This window comes from Equus asinus, chromosome 12, assembly GCF_041296235.1.
Source record: "Equus asinus isolate D_3611 breed Donkey chromosome 12, EquAss-T2T_v2, whole genome shotgun sequence".
Classification (NCBI taxonomy): Eukaryota; Metazoa; Chordata; class Mammalia; order Perissodactyla; family Equidae; genus Equus; species Equus asinus.
Genome location: NC_091801.1, coordinates 35,603,536 through 35,623,867, shown reverse-complemented (window position 1 = coordinate 35,623,867; position 20,332 = coordinate 35,603,536). Strand labels below are relative to the sequence as shown.

The following is a 20,332-nucleotide window of genomic DNA, read 5'->3' as shown; positions in this document are numbered from 1 at the left end:
CAGCAGCTCTGTCCATTTGCAGAGCCAAGCTGGTAGCCCCATCTGGCCAGAGAGCTTGGTGCACAGTTCTGCCAGATTTCCTTCTTCTCTGAAATATATGGTTAATATCCGCCTTACAGATCACCCAGGATTGTTATGGGGTGAGGAAAAGATGAGGATATGAAAACTATCTCAGACCTGATAATATATACAATTATGTAATAGAGTTGGGACACAGAGGTGGGAGTGTCAAAAATCCAAGTTATAATAATAGAATAATAAAAAATCATTAAGCAATATCTTGTTTGCTGCCATTTCACTACCTAACAATCAGCTCCAAGGCAGACACAGATGGACCACTGCCCCCGCTGCTCCCCTGCCTTCTCTCATTGCCAGAAGCATGTTCATAACCAATCACTCAGCACAAGATGAATCCAATGTGAGTGGGCAGCAATTCCCCCACAGGGGACAAGTGGGGACAAAGGACACACTGCTGACACAGAGTTTTGTTAGAACAACTTAAATGGGAAACTGGCAAGATGCTAAACCATAGTTTGGGAGAAAAACCATTCTGGTAATGTCAGAAAAGAATCTACACTCAACCCAAAAAGATGACATCTTACCGATTTGTGATGATGTCATCCCAGATGTTCATTGGGTCCATTTTAGCATCCGGATATCTGTTTGTCCAGGTTTTTAGAAGTCTCTTAAGGGGAATTTGAGATGATAAATTACCTAAAAATAATATTAGAGAATGACTATATCCACAGCTCAATGACAAGACCAACTTATAAAGTGAGCTCCTACAGTAAAGAGAAACTTAATTCAAATTTCTTGTCCAAATTAAAAAATTCTGTCTCCTTTTGCAACAGGAACACAAAGCTACCATATTAAAACTAATATATTCTGACATTAAAACTCAATTTCTTAAGGATATAGAGTAAAGATGTAGAAATAAATACACACAATTTTTACACTTAGCACAGGTCCACAATCCTTCACCCATAATACCAAAATCTAAAAAGCACTGAAAACTGAAAAGTTTTTTTCATAAGATTGCAGCCCATTTTCTCGTTGGCAAAATCTGATCTGAGTCGGCATTAGGGCTACTTACAGTCTTTGTTTATGCCATTCATATGAATGTTTATCACGTAAGCTGGAGACACATCATTGTGTTTAATTATGGAACACTACCCCAGACCCTGGTGAGTGCATAAGGTTACATCATCATAATAATATCCAAAACAATCTGGCCTCAAAGGTTTCAGAAAGGGGATTCATAATAATCCTCATGAAATTTACATTTCACATTGCTAATGTTTAAAGCTTTAGATTTCTCTTTCTGTGGTGGGAAAGCAGTGGGTAAGAACATAAGCTTAAATCAGAGAGTCTTGGGTTCAAACTCTGCATCTTTTACTAATAAGCTTAGGCAAGTTATTTAATCTGTCTCAGCCTCTATAAAATGAGGAGAAAGAATGTACATCTCATAAGGCTGTTTTAAAAGCTAGGTTATATAGAAAAGAAAGATTAACATAACTCCTCAAAGTAGAAAACACAATGAATGATATATCATTAATAATATGTCCTTGAAAAATAATTCTCCAAATTTAAAACTGGGAACAGTTAGGTTGATAGATATGAATACCAATTTTTATTAGTACTCTAAAAAGTGATTTTCATAATTATTTTTAATTATTTAGGACAAAAACTGAAATTCAGATTTATAACTAAGATATGTTACTATTGCAAAGATGTAATATACTCTTTTCCCTTTGACTCTGGGGGGCTTCTCATAGGCACCAGGACAAAATCCACTCATTGGTGGCAAAAAGACCTTCAAGATCTGGGGACTGCTACCTGCAGCCTCACCTCCCCTCAGGCCAGGGCACCTGGCACCCAGTCACAGAACTTGGGGCACCTCAGGGACACTGCAGGCTTTCTGTCAGGCAGGCATTCTGTGAGCCCCTCTCTCTCTATTCCATGTTCAACTCAGGCCCTCCTCCAGTACTCCTGCATTCCTCAATCGAGGGCAGGTTCTGTGTTTCATCTGGGATCCTATGCACACCTCTGCCTCAGCAGGTATCATGGGTGTTGGAATACTTTTTTGAAGCTTCTCCAAGCTAGGCAATATGTTTTATTTGGCTTTGCATCTCCAGTGCCTAGAATAGTGCTTGACCATTTTAAACATTTATTTCAATGACCTTAAAGCATATACTTGTAGAATGAACTCAAGGTAGTTTCTAGTCCATACATTAAGAAACATGTACTAAGCAAAAAAATCAGATGCCAAAACTCTTCTATAATTATAAAAGAAAAAAATAATGGTAGGTTATAAAAATTACCTTGTTTGCTTATAAAGCTGATGAACTCCTGAATTTCTATTAAAGTTTGTAGAGATTGCAATTTGGTGAGTCTACTTCTCTCTAAAAGGACATCAATACTAGAATAGCTCTAGAAAAAAGACATTTAGTACTGTTTATAAATCAATATATTGCTTTAAATTTTAATATAGTTCTCTAAAACATGAAATATGGCAACTACCCAACAGAAACATCAATTGGTACACAATGTGTCTCAGAGTAGTTAATTAGTACATCATAGAAGCAATTAACAAATGGTTTAAATTTTTTAAAATAGTTTAGGTTTTAAATCACATTTTGGTCCAGCAAAATCAATATAATCAGGCTATCATTGCATCTATTTGACACCAATTTTTTAAAATCACAGCATCCTATAATGTAAACCTGCCAACTACAGAAGCCAATTCTTTCTTCTTCAATAAACTTCCTCTTGAGTGTACTAATCAACTTCAAAAAAGTTTAAAAAATAAAAATAAAGACAATGAAAGACTATGCTTCTATGGTCAATATATGCCAGTGACAAATGTTGTTAATAACACTCTACACAAGACATTGACTTTAAAAACAAACAAACATCAGAGGAAGATTCTCAGAAAAGCAAAAGAAAAGAAGGCATAATTGCAGAAAATGAACAGGGAAGATTAATCCATATTCTTCTCCAAAAAGCAACCAAACTTCTGTTCAGCTACTTCAAATAGAAAAGTCTGCTCTCAAGTGTTCTTTAACAGCGTGAGTAAGATAAAAACCTAAAGAAAAACAAAAACTGGAACTTTTTTTGGGGGGGGGGTGGTTGGTGAAGAAGATTGGCCCTGAGTCAACATCTGTTGCCAGTCTTCTTTTCACTTGAGGAAGATTGTCGCTGGGCTAACATCTGTGCCAATCTTCCTCTGTTTTGTATGTGGGATGCTGCCACAGCATGGCTTGATGAGCAGTGTGTAGGTCCACACCTGGGATCCAAACCTGTGAACCCTGGGCCACTGAAGGAGAGCAAGCGAACTTAACCACTATGCCACGGGGCTGGCCCCAAAATAGAACTTTTTAAAACAGAAAAAAGTGATTAAAAAAGCATTAAGACAAAGGATAGAGTGGAGGTATCAGAAGAAACTTGAAGAATAGAAAGAAGGAAATAGGTAGTATCAAATAGTAAAGGAACATTTTTGCTTGTTGATTTTTTATTCATGAGTTTACTGACTTTAAAAAATACTATAGAAATGGTCTATTTCAGATTGGTATATCCATATTACCTGCATGAAAATCCGAATGCAATTTTCAATATAATATTTGGCTCTGTCGACATCATCTTGTAGGATGTAAAGGAGACTCAATTCCTGACTGTAATGAAGCTCTACAAGGACCTTCTGGAGCTCCTTGCTCACAGCTTCATCAATAAACGTCAGCAGGGACTGGTCTCCCTCACCTTGCAGAAGTAGCTTCAGCTTGCTGCGGATCATGTAAGGTAGATAGGTCTCCTAAGGAGAGAATCTGCTTGTAACCTCAGAAAACCAATTGAATTATGCCTAATTATTTTATTACTATAATATTGTTTGGTATAATTTTATAGGTCAAGATTTAGAGCCAAAGTGATGATGTTTCAAACCTAAAACTAAAACTTTTAAAACTAGTTCATTTAAAATTGCTCATTTTGTAACCACAAAATATAGGAACACGTCCTACAGAAAAAAGGAACTACTTTTAGTTGAAAGACAACTGGATGATACATACAAAATGAGGAACCTATAAGGACAGCCAACACAGCAGCAGTGTGAGAGGGATCAGGAGAGCAGCCTCGCTCTAGGAGTTGGGTGACCCTGTGTGTGGGGAGCCGCCCTGCTCCAGGAGTTGGGGCATGCCCATGTGTAGCCGGTGATTCAATGCAGAGACAACAGGAAATATTCTTCCATGTAGTCATACCAGAGATGTTAATACATATTTTTAAATGCATCCCATTTGTTTTGAAGGTTAGCTAAAAGTGGTTAGAGAGTAAACAATACTATGGAGTTTGTGGGGGGAGTCAGGTTATATAAATATCCTAATGCTTCACAACTACCTTGTTTTTGAAAAGTTTTAAACAAACTTCATTAATTAGAAAACACCTGACTATCTAAAATATTTATTTCATTGACCTCAAAAATAATTCTACCCACCTGATAAAATGGTTCATTCCACATTTTATTTAAATCTGGAGGGTTCGCACTGTCAACACTGACTGTAGAACAGTATGCCAGTGATTTCCACTCAGCAAGTTGGTTATAACAGTCAAGGGATGCAAGTTCCCAAAAATCCTTCTCAGCTTCCATAGGCTCACCATCTACCCACTCTTGTTTATTGAGAGCCTGGCAAAGAAAAGTTCCTAAGATTGTTTTACAAAGTTGGAAAGAATACGATGAAAGCATCTGTATCATAAGTAGCGTAATATTTATACTAAGGATAATCATTTTCAGATTTATGACAAGGTGAGAGAAAATGGAAAGTAGCATTAACAGTGAATAGAATAAAAAAAACAAAAGGAACCTTAGAGTAATAAACAAATATAAAAGTCCTTACCAAGATGAAACTATTTCTCTGAGAAACTTACCAGTGAGGCCACTTAATAAACCGAGGACTTTAAATGATCCATAATTTGATTTAAATCAATACTGTGGGTTATTTACTACTTAAAAAGTTCTTAGAATAAAAATTAGAAAATAGGACATTTACAGAAAATTACAGAGGATTTTACAACCCGCATTGCTGAATCAAGAGTCTCATAGCTTACAGACCCTGAATGTCAACTACTTGCTGGACATCTACACTTGGATAGTCACTGGCAACTCAAAACACAAAGTGTACAAAAGTGAACTTATAGTTACCTTCCCCAAACCCATTCTTACCTACTTCTTTATAAATGTTTTACTTACTAAAGGAAAATAATCTACTCAAACAGAAATTATTTAATAATAGCAGATATTGAAATAACATCTTACAGTTCTATAGTACTTGGTAAGAAATGCTTTCTCTTTTATTCAATGATGTTTTCTTAAGAAGAGCAAGAAATACAACAAGAATTATTTCACATTTGGTTATTTTGAAACCATTCCTTTAATCTAAGGAATAAAGCTGAAATATTTTGAAGCTCTAAATCCTAAAGCTGACAGTTTGTCTATTTAGAGAACAAGTGGTTAAGAAACTGACATATTTGCCAGAGATCAATTTTACCTCATTATACTGCTTAACAGCTTCAGAATAATCATTTCTTGCTTCTGCTAATAATGCATTCTGAGTGACTTGCTTTGTTCCTATCTCACTATTAAAAATCCCACGGAGGATGTCATATTCTCCAATTGATCTATACAGTCTATAAAACAACAACAACAAAAGTCCAAATCAGTGAATGCTCCAATATTTTTGAAGTATTTATTCTAATGAAATGATACTAAATCAAGATGTCACACATTATGTTAACTAAAAAAGATATATGTTATTTTTGTTTTATAAAAATATAAAATCTTAAAAATTTTGAAGTTACCATTAGGTTTCATTACTTTGGTCATACAGAAGGCAGAAATTATTCTAAAGTGAATTTAAAGTGAAATCTGAAATTATCATAGGTCTACAATGTATAAATTGTCTCATTAAATAAATCTCTTCTGGTTTAATGCATTACAGGAACACTCCACATTACCTTGGGTGACAGCTTTGGAATCTCTGTCTAGCCCTAAAACCTAGAACGTAGCCAAAAATCCAGAAGCAAGTAAAAAGTAATCCCAGTCCTACTGATGCCATGTTGTAATCCATGTTCTATGACCAGCTCAATTCTACTGACAAGTAATTTTATTCTAGATGTAATATTTGATAGAGCATTCATTCATCTCATCAGCACAATCTCCTTGACCCCATCAACAAAACTTCCCCTTTAAGATATGCTCAAGAAAGTTTGTTCCATGCCCCCTGGCAATTTTTTTCAATTTTTAAGTCTCAACATAAATATCATCTCTTCCTAAACCTATAGTCACTTGACGTGCTTCCTTCTTGGTTTTCCTGCAGTTTGGTCCCTTCCCGGGTATGAGATCTTTTATTACATCAAAAGGGCCCAGGGGCTCTTTCTCAGAGCCTACCGATTCCAAATGTAGGTAGAAATCTAACAGATATGGCTCTTATTGCCCTGCTCATAGAGGGCTACAAGTAAGAAAGTAGAGACAGAGAGATGGGAGGTAGGATAACAACTCACAGCCCAAGAGCCCAAGAGGAAATGGGAGCTAGAAACATTTTCCAAAAATTCAGAAAAGAGATGAGTCTCATGTCCATCTGACACTGGCCTCAAGGTCCCTGGATTATGTACACTATAACATGGTCAAAATGATGATCATGATATATCAAGGAAAGGCTAAATTATGTTCTGAATATTGTTTGAAAGGAATACAAAAATATTATATACAAAAGTATGAGGAAGTATCAAATGAAGTTATAAAAAAAAGTTTAAAGTTTAGGCCCTTAAAAGTTGTGTGCTTCATTGACCCAGGAAAAACACATTATATGAGTTTCTCACTCCCTGGAAACACTATATATACACACAGTGTTACTTGCTGTTCTCTTGTACATCTGAAACAACAGGATAAAGATGGCTCTTGTGTGAATCAGTGTTAGCTAAGAGACAATCTCTGAACTGCCCCAGCATTTACCTTGCCTCTCAGAGAACTCACTACCTCGTACTTCATGTTATGGTTAGTTAAGCATATAGGTATACATTTCCTACACAAAACATGGCTAGTTTCGTGAGTTTGTGAGAAATGTCTAATTCATATTTTAATTCTTCTCAGCACCTGAAACAACGCCCTCCTCACTCACAGCGCCAATTCAGAAAGGAAGAGAGAAATGACTATAAAAGAGAGAGAAGTGCAAGGATGCCTCACCCTCACCTTTACTCTTTTTTTCTCATAGAACCTGGAGATCTAAAAATCAGTGCTATAAAATCAAAGTTCAAATTAAATTTCAACCTAATCCAACATTCTCCTCAAAATCAGGCATTGGTTTTCTTATGACAAAACCACAGATAAGGGAAGAATCAAGACATAATGCAAACTGGCATAACCACAAAACGGAATTTGTTTTTCCCAAATAAACAAAATAATTGGATTAAATTGTTTCCAAAATTTTAAGTCCTGCTGAAAATAAGTCATTCTCTATTCGATTTAGCAAAGCAGCAAAAACATATAAAACACTAGGAACTGTAAGTTACAACCACACTATGTAGGAAAAAAAAGACTGTAGTACATTTGAAAGAAATTAAAAGGTTTAATTAATGTTCTCTTTCCTTGAGCAATACATTCCTCATCATGACAACTATCCTTGACTCAAGGAATGGTACTCAGGCTGAAAGATTTTTCAAAAAATTTCATAGACTGTTACTATCAACTTGATTTGTTCATTTTCTGCCAAAATAAAGCCAAGATTTTTCTGTATTACTTTGGTTAAATTCACTGTTTTCCCAACAATATCTGCATCACAGAGCTTACTTAGCAAGTTCCATCCATCTGACAAAATCAGGGTAGAGACAGGGTCTCCCTCGAACTCGCTTGGCAGGTGGCTCTTCAGGCAGCAGGTGGAGCAAGGCCTCCTCCAGAAGGCAGACGCCTACAGGCTGCTGCAGACTGGCCAGGCAGCTGGCACTGACAGAAGCTGGGTTGAGGCTCAGCAAGTCTGCGTGTTGGCAACTAATTTCCTGTGAAACCACAAACACATGTAGCTATTTAGCCTGTGGTACTTTGCCCATATCATCACAAGTGAATAAATCATTTTGCTAAACATAAAAGAAAGTTTTGATGTAAGTAGTGATACAACCAAAAGTTTCTCTGTGTAATTCTATTAACAAATTTTCCTTAACATTTGATTTGCTCAAAGGAGGAGATGACCTTTTATTTTTACACTTCTAATCCATGGATTAACTTAAAGCAAGGAAACCACTAGTAAAATATGAAGATTTTTATGTATATTCTATATATCCAAACAACAATTGCAGTTTCCAGGAATATTTAGCCTGAATAGATATGTTTTCAAAGCAGTTGAAACACAAAGATTTCATATCCAATCACCAAAAAGTAGGTACATTCACCTCTGTTGTTCTATTCAACATCATTTTTTCCATCTTTTTCCACCCAGGGGCTAACTTATTTAATAATATTGAATACAGGATTTCAGGAACTATTATATTGACCTTTACTTTGTAACTCTCAATTTGAGAGTTCTCTAATTATGAAAATAATGAAAAATAAGCCCCACATCAATATTGAAAACAATATGAATAGTGTGACAACATTTGCACTAAATGGAAGAAATTTGCACTAGACTGGAAGAAAACATGGGCATTCAGGTCTTATGTATGTGTCTGTGCATGGACACACACGCAGATTTCTGGAAGACAGTCATCCCCATACATCCACACCAGCCTTTTCCTGCCATCCTTGCAGCTGTGTCATACAAGGACCCCTTGCTAAGTCTGACCAAGTTACTACCAAGCCAACCTGAGTTTTATATTATTGGTCTTGGAAGAATACAGATTCTCCAAAGTAAGCAAACAAACAAAAATGTTCCTCATTCAGAGAAGGAACTAGAGGTACAGGAAAGAAAATCCAAATAAAATTCTATTTCAATTAATAACATATGAAATTAAAAACAAAGCAATTAATAACATAGTTGAGGTGTCAGCTTTTGAGATAACACCATTCTAATTTGGACAGGGAAGCCCAGGATATTTTTAAAGTTGTCTTTTTTTTGTTGGGGAAGATTCACCCTGAGCTAACATCTCTTGCCAGTCTTCACCTATTTTGCATATGGACCACCACCACAGCATTACCGCTGACGAGTTGTGTAGGTCCACGCCTGGGAACCAAATCTGGGCCACCAAAGCAGAGTGCATTGAACTTAACCACTAGGCCACCAGGGCTGGCCCAATATATATTTAATTTTCAAGTAATCCCTTCATTATACAAATATTAACTGAATGCCTTCTATACTTCAGACATTGTGGTAAACATGTTGTCCCTGACTGCATGCAGCTTAGGATTTATTCCTATTTGCCCAAGAGAAGTCTTTTGTGAAACGGTTTTAATAAATAAACAACTATTATTGGGATATCATTTCTCTCTATATAAATGTGTGCTCAAAATTTAAATGAGTCTGTAATTCTCTTTTCAAGAAGACTGACTGTTGTGTATAATCTTGCTGACAGTATCATTTTACTTTATAAAGAATGATTTGCTAAGCAAAAAAACTTCAGCCAACCAATTTTACTTCTTATAAATTCCAAAATAGAACAAAGTAATGAAGCCTAATTTTTAAAATGTTGACATCTAATGGAATTAGTAACAATACTCCTTGTTTGTACCTTTATCTCATTGTATTAGGTGAAGCCAGGGGTCATTTCTTCATTTCAAATATTCCATCGTTCTTAAATAGAGATTTGCATATAGAATACCCTCAACAAGTGTTTTTGTAAAGAAAATCAAAATTTTATATAAAGATCAAACAAGCAATGAATAGCATAAATGTAGGGTACCAAATTAATGTCTGTTTGCCAGTCACTAAACGCATCGTGGAAAAACAGCTGAATGGATTTTTCTTCCAACTGGAAGGTTAGAGTTAGGATAGTCTGACAAATACAGGATATGCCACAGACAAAACTCATTTGGGGAAGTCATGGTAGGGCAGTGGTATCTCCAAGAGACAGTCATCCTTGCTAAACAAGAAGTCATACGAATGCTATGCCAAACACACTATGATGTCATGGAGAGAGAACATAGTTGTGGTTTCAGATATGAATCATAACTAGAAACTCACAGTAGCAAATGCTGCAGACTGCAGGCACTGACTTACATTCATGCTGCTTTCTTCATGGTCAGTGCCAAATAACAAGCTCCAGGGTGAGGAGAAGTTACTTACAGACTTAATGATGGTTCATGATTCTCCTACACAACAATGGAAAAACTAGTTTTTTAAATAAATATAGGGACAAAACTAGGAAGTGAGATTTTAAAAATCACTTCAGACTACAATGTAAAGAGAAACTTATTTTGAAATACTGGCCAATTCAACACAATTTCTCAAAACTTATCTTTAGTGTGGCTGAGAGAAAAACACTGAAGGAACTTTACTTGCAAATTACAAACCAATAAAAATAGAACTAATACATAATAAGAAACTATATTAATAGTTTCATGCTGCATCAAAAAGAAAAAAAAAGAAAAACTAGTACTTCATCTCAGGGAATTATTATCCAATAAGTTGGCAAACCAAAGCTACTGGTAAGTTGTACTAAAGGATATAGTTTTTTAATTACTCCAGGGACATTACTAGTTACAAAAATACTAGAATGAATCAAAGAGATTTTCTATCAGGGACTTTGTAATGATCCATGTTTTGAATGGCAAAGAAAATATTTCCTATATGAAAAAAGTACTGCCTAATTACAAAGGTCTTCTCTGATGACTCCATCTAAGTATCTGTAATGGTACATACACCTGACCCCGATCAACGGGCTGTCTCCTGAGCTGTTTCATTACTACCCTACATTACTTTAATACTTCTATATTACTCAAGTTCTATGACACTTACTACTACTTCATGTTATCTTCTGCATTTGTCTGTTTATTGTCTGCTACCCATCTGGACTGTAAGTTCTAGGAGGGTAGGAATTTGTGCCTCTTCATGACTGTGTCCTCATCATTGAGAACAGCAAAGCATGTGCTCAGTCAACATCTCTTGAAGGCAGTCAGGAGGCAGGATAGAATTTGGTGAAACACGACATAAGGAAAAACAGCTAAACAACATGCAGAGTTCAACCAAAATACCGAAGGGACTGGCTTATTAAAGATGAGAACATTTTTATACCAAATTTAATGTCTGATTATTCTGTCATATATAAGGGTTTAAAAAAAATACAGATAAATTACATCTACCCATCTGGGAAGAGGTAACCCAAATCGAGTACATCCATTCTGTTAAACACCTTGTGTTTGAACTTGTGAAACAAAGTTATTATGATGAGAAGGCATATTTTATGAAGCGCAACTTTTACCTGGATACAGGAGATGAAAGGTGGAAAGAAAGAGACAGTGGTGTTAAGAAAATTATTGAAGTCCTGGAGCAACTTCTGAGTAATGTTGTTTTTTTCAGACATGGTCTTATATTTATCCATCTCTTTTATAATTCCAGAAAACAAGCTGCCAAAGAGCTGCTTTGCAATTATTGGGTCTCTCTGTAAAATATTCAAAACAAAGACAAATTGAGATCTGAAGTAAAAATGCTATAATTCACCAATTACTTGAAAATACAAACTGTTGCAGACAATCTACTATACATCTCAATTCTATTTAGAAAGTTTTAACAGGCATTGACAAGGGTAGTATTTGGAATTTAACCAAATATATCCATTTGACACATGCCTTATAAAAGGTTTGATAGCATGGATTTTGACCCAGAAGTATGAATCTAAAAGCTGGCTTAATCACATACGTAACCCATAGCTTAACTCCCGAGTGAGTCCGGGCCTTCAGATTCCTCATCTTTAAAATGGGATAACAGGGGCCAGCCCTGTGGCTGAGTGGTTAAGTTCGCGTGCTCCACTTTGGTGGCCCAGGGTTTTGCTGGTTCAGATGCTGGGTGCAGACCTAGCACGCTCATCAAGCCATGCTGAGGTGGCGTCCCACATAGCACAACTAGAAGGACCACAACTAAAATACACAACTATGTACTGGGGGGCTTTGGGGAGAAGAAGAAGAAAAAAAAAGATTGGCAACAGATGTTAGCTAGGGCCAATCATTAAAAAAAGAAAAAAATTAAAATATAAAACGAGGATAGCAGAACATCTCACAGGGTTGTGGTGAAGATAATGCATGTCAAATGCTCAATGCAGTAATTGGTAAGACCTTGGAGACAAATTAAATTAGATTTTTAGGTATTACCCTCACATCTGCATCATAGTGAAGCTTAAGATAAGTAACTGATGAACTTAAATGCCAATTTTAATTTTCAAAGTTCCAGCATTATGACCCTTTAAACTGTTAAACCATCAGTAGCCATTCTGTGTTTTTCATGTTTGGGCCATTCAGCTGTAACAGCACACTACCTGCCGTATTACAGCTTTAACCCTCACACTCCATGATCATAGAAACATTATCTTTTATTTGTGTCTATGACACCAGGACTAACAACAGTTCACAGCATGCAGTGTCTATTTTTTAAATAAAGGTGTGAATGCATGAATAAACAAAATTTAAAATTATTTTGCTTGATAGAAGTGTCTGAATAAAAGTAAAACTGGATTTGTTCTTTATTAATTTAAAGTAACGTATTTGTCTTATAAAAAGCTATATAAAATTTTAGAAAATATGGATCACGAAAAAAGAAGAAAATATATATAACCTATACATACACTGCATGGAGGCAGTCACTGCCACAGGTTGGTCTTTTACTGACATGCACACTCTTTTATATGGTGTCTATTGTTTGGTAACCTGCTTTTTTCACTTAACATGTAGCAGACAGGCTTCCATATCTACAACTCACTGATTCTTGAGTTTTGTGTACAAATTCCTTCATTTCCCAGAGAGTTCCACATGTTCATTCTCTTCCAATAATGGCAGTGGTACTTAAGACAAATAACTTCTTCAGAGCAATGGGATGCTGCTGCAGGACAGGTCCTGTAATTGCTTGTTTACATGATCCTCTTTACTTCTCTTCACATGAGGCTCATGATGAAGAATGGCACCCCAGGACAGCAGAGGGGGCCTCACCTGTTTTGTCTAACGTGTACCCCTGTGCTTAGAACAGTCCCTAGCATACAAAAGGAGTTGCTCCATAGATAAACATTTGTTGAATAAATAAAGTATTGGAATTTGAAAAATATAAAGGAACACATTCCTGCTTAAAGAAAAGAAACAAATGTAGTCAGGCTTTTTCTTTTCTTTTTTTTTTTGTAGTCATGCTTTTTCAAAACAATATACACCATCTTTATTTTTTCCAAGCACAAATGAGATGACTTGACTTGGACATAGGTCTCTCAACAGTCTCAGGCTTGCTAACCTGCTACCATCATTATATACCACATACCTCTCCAGCATGGACAGATGCAAATCATGCCTAGGAGTGAAGGTGTCAACATCATTTTTAAGGCAGTGATGTGAGTACATGTGTGCAAGGCACTAGAAAAACTGAGAAACAGTGGGAGCGCAGAAAAAGCACTGGACCAGGTATCAAAACACAGAGGGGTCTTGCCCTTGCTCCACACACAGTAAGACATATGGCTTTAGCCATATTAGCCATTCTTTGCTAACTTTTAATTCTTCATCTGTAAATGTGTCTAACAACTGCCTTTATGTCACAAAATTACTAGGAGAATCTAATGAGAGAAATGTGAAAGCACTCCCTAATAATCAAGGGCTGCACTGTGATGACAGTTAACATGAATTTCTATGTGGAATAAAACTGCACAGAGTCTCACACACACACATGAATGCAGAGAAAAATGATGAAACTGACCAAGGTCTGCAGTCTAGTTAACACTGTCATACTAATGTTAATATCTAGGTCTTAATAATATACTATGGTTATGTAAGATATCACCACTGGGGGAGGCTAGGTAAAGGGTGGGTGGGACTACAGACTATTTTTGCAAATTCCTGTCAAACTATAATTACTTATTTTTTTGTTTTTTATTTTTTTTTTGAGGAAGATGAGCCCTGAGCTAACTACTGCCAATCCTCCTCTTTTTGCTGAGGAAGACTGGTCCTAACATCCATGCCCATCTTCCTCCACTTTATACGTGGGATACCTACCACAGCATGGTTTTTGCCAAGCAGTGCCATGTCCGCACCCGGCATCCAAACCTGTGAACCCTGGGCCGCCGAGAGGCGGAACATGAGAACTTAACCGTTGCACCACTGGCTGGGCCCTATAATTACTTAGATTAAATAAAAAGCTTAAAAAATAGTAAAGGGCCATGCAGATATAACCCATTATTATAATCAATATTATAATCCATATTTGTACTAGAAATTTAAGTACAATAAAATATAAAGCATTATATTTTAGTTGCCAGCATAATAATAATACACTATATATATATGTAATTACCATAATATAAAAATAATAATACTCAAATTTTAAAAATTACTTCAATAAAAGTCAAAAGAATCTTACTCAGGCTTTTGGAGGATAAACATCCTGTTTTTGTCAAAGAATTAAGCTAGAAAACTTCATTCACTCTCAATACTTTTATACCCTAATGATAGAAAAATATTTCCAGTCTTCTGCTATTAAGAGAATTAACAGAGAAGGAAGAATACCAACACCACTGATAAACTAATCCTCTCCTGATCCTCCCCCAAGAAAGGATTTTGTATAAGCAATGACTTAAGTGGCTTAGCACCTTGAAGTTTACAATGATGTTTCACACATTAATTTATTCTGACCAACATTATTGGTAAAAAAAAAAAAAGATTTCACTCTCTGATTTTATGGATGAAGACACTGTGGCTCAGAGCATTAAGTGACTTGACAAGGACCCCAACTTCAGGGCTATCTATCTTGCAGATGAGTCTAAATCAGAGCCTCACCACATGAAAAGAAGTTTTGGAGCCAGGTAATGGGAGAGCGAAGACTTGGAACAAGATCTTTTAACCAAGTCCATTGTTTAGGACAAATCAACATCTCATTCATGATATAGTGTAGCCTCAATCATTTTACCTTACACACAGTAGGCCCCTGGAACTGTTAAACAGTTTTTATCTGTCAATAGAAAACGCAGGTTCAAGAACCAACCTGGGCCACAGCTTGCAAGGGAGTGATCAGGCTGCTGTATTTAATCTGAATGTCAGGAAGGTCTCCTTGACGGTAACTTCTGTACAGAATGACTTGGGCATCGTGCTTCATTTTTAACTCACTCTTGATCTCCTATAATCATTAGAACCAGAGAAGGAAGATTAGAACTCTTATTTAAGAAAATCAATAGTGCATGAGCTAATAAAACTGTTAGTACCTATCTTCAATATAAACGTGAATCGATGACAATTTTTACCCAAACGGTTTAGTCATTACCAGTGTATGGTAGACGATAAATCCAAAATAAAAATCACTATGTCAGACAAGCAATGAAAAGACTATTTAAAGATTTATTAAAAACTAATAAATCTGAATATTTGTAAAATCAGAGAACTTGATTTAAAACTTTTTAAAGCCATAGATCAGAGGGCTATATTTCCTTTTAATTACTCTTAAAAGAAACCTTGGGTATAAGGCCCAGCATGATCACCATAGCCTCACCAACACCCTGCTCTTCCTGGCCCTGCTCATCCACTCACACTGGCTTTCCAGTGTGACTCACTGCTTCTTAGTCAATCCCCCAACTCTCCCCGACGCAGGTCCATGGGTGCTTGTTCATCTCTTTGCCTGGAATGGATTTCTACAGCTTTTCACTCATCGTTTGCTTCCCATCTCAGATCTCAGCTCTTCAAAGAGGCTTCCCTCACTACCTCCTTTAACAGGTCTTCCCCACACACGTTCGTCACTTGGTTAATTTCTGACACTGCACAGGTTATAATCTTAACTCATTCATTCCTCTTCTCTGTTGTACACACTGGATTGTAGCTCCATGAGTGCTACTATTCCATTCACCTCTATATCACTATCAAGAGGAATGCCTGACATTGAGCACAACAGTCCAACAAATAAACAACCACAGTGCATGGCCTTCTGATTATCTCCATGCCATTCTTAATGAGTGGTCAGTCACTCCAGACTAGAACACCTGTGTCAGAGGGAATGCATGGCCTCACACAGCAGGGCGTTTAACATTTATTCATCATAAAAAGACCTTCTTTGTATCAGGCCAAAATACCTCCCTGCGACTTCTATCCAACAATTCTGGTTTTACCTCTTCCTTTTGCTGACTAGGTATCATTTCTTCAGGCATGCCTTCTTAGGTTTCAGGTTTAATTAGGAACCCAGAGCTACTTCTCTGAGTGGGCAAAACAGAACACCCTCCAGGTGTGATGGGCAATAAGAAGGGGCATGGGATGACCTTAGGACACTGACTTTGGACCCTCATCTTCAAAAGAATAGTTGTAGTTACAGAGACAAGAAGAAGATGAAAAGTACATATTCTCCCCACAGAAGATACAGTGGAACCATTCAAGCACTTCATTCTCAGACTAGAAGTTAATTAAGTGGTTGAGGATTTAAAATGAATTAGAACAAAGACAGGGTCTTGTATTCATAACCTAGTCTTCCTTTCTTGAAACTTTTGTCATAATTACTGATTTATAAGTAATATTGAAGCTATGGCTAAACAAATTCTTCTATTACTTCCACATTTTGAGAAACGTTTACTATTAATTCATGACACACTTGTGTCTCAAATCACTGCCTGCAGTGGACAGCTCTGGACCATCTCTGCCCTGCCTGCCCTTTCCTCTGGGCTCACTATTTCCTCCACATCTAGGCACCTCCAGGAGAGTGGCTGGCTGTAATGTGGCCTCACCCCTCCGACCACAGTTTATTGGTCCCACAGTGGCGTCCAACCCAAGGTGGGTCAAGGCTCTGGGCTTAAGGTAGGGTGGGGCCAATCCCTTTCCAGCAGGTAAAGTTGTACGATGTAAAATTCAGGAATGATGGGTGGTCAAGTTCCCACCACATGGAGAAAGCCAGTCTGTACAGAGAGGAACAAAGCAAAGTTGCCATGACAGGCTGAGCCAAGTGGCAGAGATGGGGTCCTGGCAGTGCCTGTGAGACTCAGGGGATGGCCCACACAGGCTTCACTCCAAGATTTCCACAACCTCATCAGTGAGTCATGAACACCCTTTACATCTACATTAGTCAAAGGAGACTTTGGTCCATAAATAACTTTAACTCATAAGCACTGCTTCTGTAATTTTGGTTCGTAGACCAATACTGGAAGCAATATCTGAAAGGAAGCTTATTTCCTTACTATATATCTTTTGAAATAAAATAGGTATTTCTGACGAACTGTTTTCTTGAAAAAGATACAAACCTTCTCTCGTTTTTGTTCAACAACACCTTTTCTGGCATAAATCAAACTGAGCTTTTCTCGGTCCTTTAAAAATCGTCTCCGTAATCTTAATATTTCTGCCCGATTGTCTGTACCTGAAGAATACAAAGCAGGTTCATCACACATGGCCTATTCAACCTTCACCTCCTTCCCAGAATCCTCTAAAATAGAAGTGAGAATGCTTATCTCCATTTTTTACTTTTATTTAGTTGTTTTTTTTTTAATGACATAAGCCTATGAAGAACAGAGAACAACAGAGGGGAGGCTAATCAGTTTTGGAAGCCAGAGAAGAGAAAGCTGTAAGAGCCTCAGCCCAATCCTAGTGTCGCAGTGGAGAGAATGGGGACAAAGCAATACCAGTGGAGAAGACTTGAAAGGCTTAGGGCCTGGCAGCACCAGGCACCTCCAGAGGAAAGGAGGAAGTGAGGCTGAAGCAGGAGGTGTGGTTTGTGCTCAAAGTGCAGAGCCTAGGGAGTGGACACAGGGCTCATGAGTGGAAAAGGCTAGCAGGATGGAGGCAGAGCCACTGCAGTGACCATAAGGACTTCTGGAACCTGGAGCTACCTCCTCCTACTGGGCCCCAGAGTGCTAGCACCCAGGCCTGGAGCCCGCAGGCAAGAAACTGGAGATTTTGCCTCTGGGTAATAAACCAGCACAAAAGACCAGACAAAGATATTGACACATCAGTGGTTTTATGTCCCGGTCTAGCCTCCCCTCTGCGATGGGAGGACACTCCTGATATGTAGCTATTCCACAGGCCCTTTTAGTGCCCCACCTGAGAATACAAGCAAAAGGCCAAAAATCATCAGACATTTTCAGGAAATGGTCAAATATGAAAGAGAGAAACCAAAATAAATAACAGGGAAAGAGTAATAGCTCAACACAGACCATTCAGGAGAAAAATTTAAAAATTATCATTTATCAGAAAGATAAGATAAACATTACAACCATTGATCAAGAGCTGAAGGGATGTTCAGAGAACAAAAAAGCTCATGGAAATTAAAAATATGACATCATAACTTAAAAGCAAGGATTAGAAGATAAGGTTGAAGAGATTTCCCAGAATATAGAGCAAAAGGAAAAATCAAGAAAATTAGAAGGATAATCCAGAAGGTCTGATATCCAAGCAAAAGGATTCCAAAAAGAGAAAAGTGAGATGAGGAAATCATCAACAACATCACCCAAGAAAAACATTCCAGAACTGGAAAATATGAGTTAGCAGTCTGAAAGGGCCCACCTTATGCCCAGAAAAACAGATTAAAACAGACCTGCACCAAAGGACACTTCTGTGAAATTCCCTAAAACTGGTTTAAAAGAAAAGATCCTACGAGTGTCCAGAGAGAAAAGATCCAGTTCTTACAAAGGACCAACAAAGAGAACAACATCAGGTTTCTCAACTGCAACCATTGGGAGTAGGAACCCGGATGAGCTCACACTCAGAATCATACAGCTAAATGATCCTTTGGGGGTTAGTGCCAGCAAAAGCAACATACAGCCATCAAGGTATCAAAAAAACTTCCTGCTTCTGAGCCCTTTCCTCAAGAAGCTACTTGAGGAGTGCTCCACCAAAAACAAGGAATAAACCAAGGAAGAAGAATCAGATCCAGGAAGGTTAAACAGACCCTCAAGATAAGGAGGAAATCTCTAGATGACAGCTAAGCAGACACCTGGAACAAGGCAGCTCAGAGGCTCCAGGAGAAATTTCTTTAAGAAGATGAAACATTTATATGTTGGAACACAGTAAAAGACAACCATGCAACTCAGAGGAATTTTGGTGATAAATATGTAGAAATCTAAGCATCTACAGCAAACTAATTATTAATACCCAGGAAAAATTATTGCATGAGAAAGGAAAAATAATCATAGTAGCACCCATGGCTCAATCACAATAGTATTTATGTAGTCTAAATATGAGGAAACTGAATATTGATGAAACCAAGACTAAGACATAACTATATCAGAGGAAGACTGCACAGGCAGAACTCATCCTGAGTGTGTGTGTGACAGATGGGGGTAAGGGATAAAAGGGAGCCAAATCCTCAATATCCATATACAAAGCCAAAAGAGAATGACTCATATTGAAAGACAAAAAGAGAGCAATACAAAAATACTGTTTAAAGATATGGAAGTAAATACCAAAAACCTGGCTAAAAGGGTGTGAGTGGTTGCATCTGGGATTTGGGAAATGGGTATGGATGGTTGCTGATTCTTCTAACAAGCTTTGGAGAAGTATTTGCCTTTTTAAACTACATGCATGAGCCACTCTGATATAAATAACTAAAGAAAATGGAACTAAAGAATTAAACAAAATAATGGTTGAAAAGTGATATGTTAATTGTTTTAATTTCAAGTTTTTAAACTGTATTTCCTTTCAAAGACAAAAACAGTATCATAGTAAATGTTAATTCACCATATTTTATGAACTTCCACATGCTCAAGAAAATACACATGCCCCAAAGAAGACAGTATGTGAAATGTTTTAAATCTGCAAAGGTACATGGGAAAACCCAAATATATTAATTGAATTAAAACAGACAGCTATTAGCATTCCTTTTACCAACTAAATTTTATGACTGAGTTTTTTCAAATCTATATAGAAAACTTTTTAAGGAAAACATTAGTTTTCACCTGTTATCTTCCTTAATTTCTTTCCTTTGTTTTTTTTTTTGAGGAAGATTAGCCCTGAGCAAACATCTGCCAATCCTCCTCTTTTTGCTGAGGAAGACCGGCCCTGAGCTAACATCCGTGCCCATCTTCCTCTACTTTACATGTGGCACACCTACCACAGCATGGCTTTTTCCCAAGCAGTGCCATGTCCACACCTGGGATCTGAAGTGGAGAGCCCTGGGCCGCCGAGAAGTGGAACATGCGAACTTAACCACTGTGCCACCGGGCCGGCCCCATTTAATTTCTAAACACAGTCCCCCAATTCTACCTACATCATCCATGACATTTT

At 37.3% G+C, this 20,332-nt stretch overlaps 1 protein-coding gene and 1 long non-coding RNA gene across 2 annotated transcripts in view; one reads left to right on the top strand and one right to left on the bottom strand.

Annotated features, from left to right (window-relative positions):
- Nucleotides 1-20,332, bottom strand: part of PRKDC (protein kinase, DNA-activated, catalytic subunit) — a 216,425-nt gene that overhangs the window by 42,402 nt on the left and 153,691 nt on the right. Inside the window, exons 60-68 of the mRNA XM_044744138.2 lie at nucleotides 17,359-17,471; nucleotides 15,132-15,263; nucleotides 11,389-11,568; nucleotides 7,832-8,037; nucleotides 5,535-5,673; nucleotides 4,484-4,672; nucleotides 3,584-3,808; nucleotides 2,322-2,430; nucleotides 603-714 (exon numbers count right to left, since the gene is read on the bottom strand). Of these exons, the coding sequence (XP_044600073.2) occupies nucleotides 603-714; nucleotides 2,322-2,430; nucleotides 3,584-3,808; nucleotides 4,484-4,672; nucleotides 5,535-5,673; nucleotides 7,832-8,037; nucleotides 11,389-11,568; nucleotides 15,132-15,263; nucleotides 17,359-17,471 (1,405 nt within the window). The remainder of the gene's footprint in view (nucleotides 1-602; nucleotides 715-2,321; nucleotides 2,431-3,583; nucleotides 3,809-4,483; nucleotides 4,673-5,534; nucleotides 5,674-7,831; nucleotides 8,038-11,388; nucleotides 11,569-15,131; nucleotides 15,264-17,358; nucleotides 17,472-20,332) is intronic.
- The window catches only part of LOC139039903 (uncharacterized), a 67,982-nt gene that overhangs the window by 32,058 nt on the left and 15,592 nt on the right, over nucleotides 1-20,332 (top strand). The window lies entirely within an intron of this gene.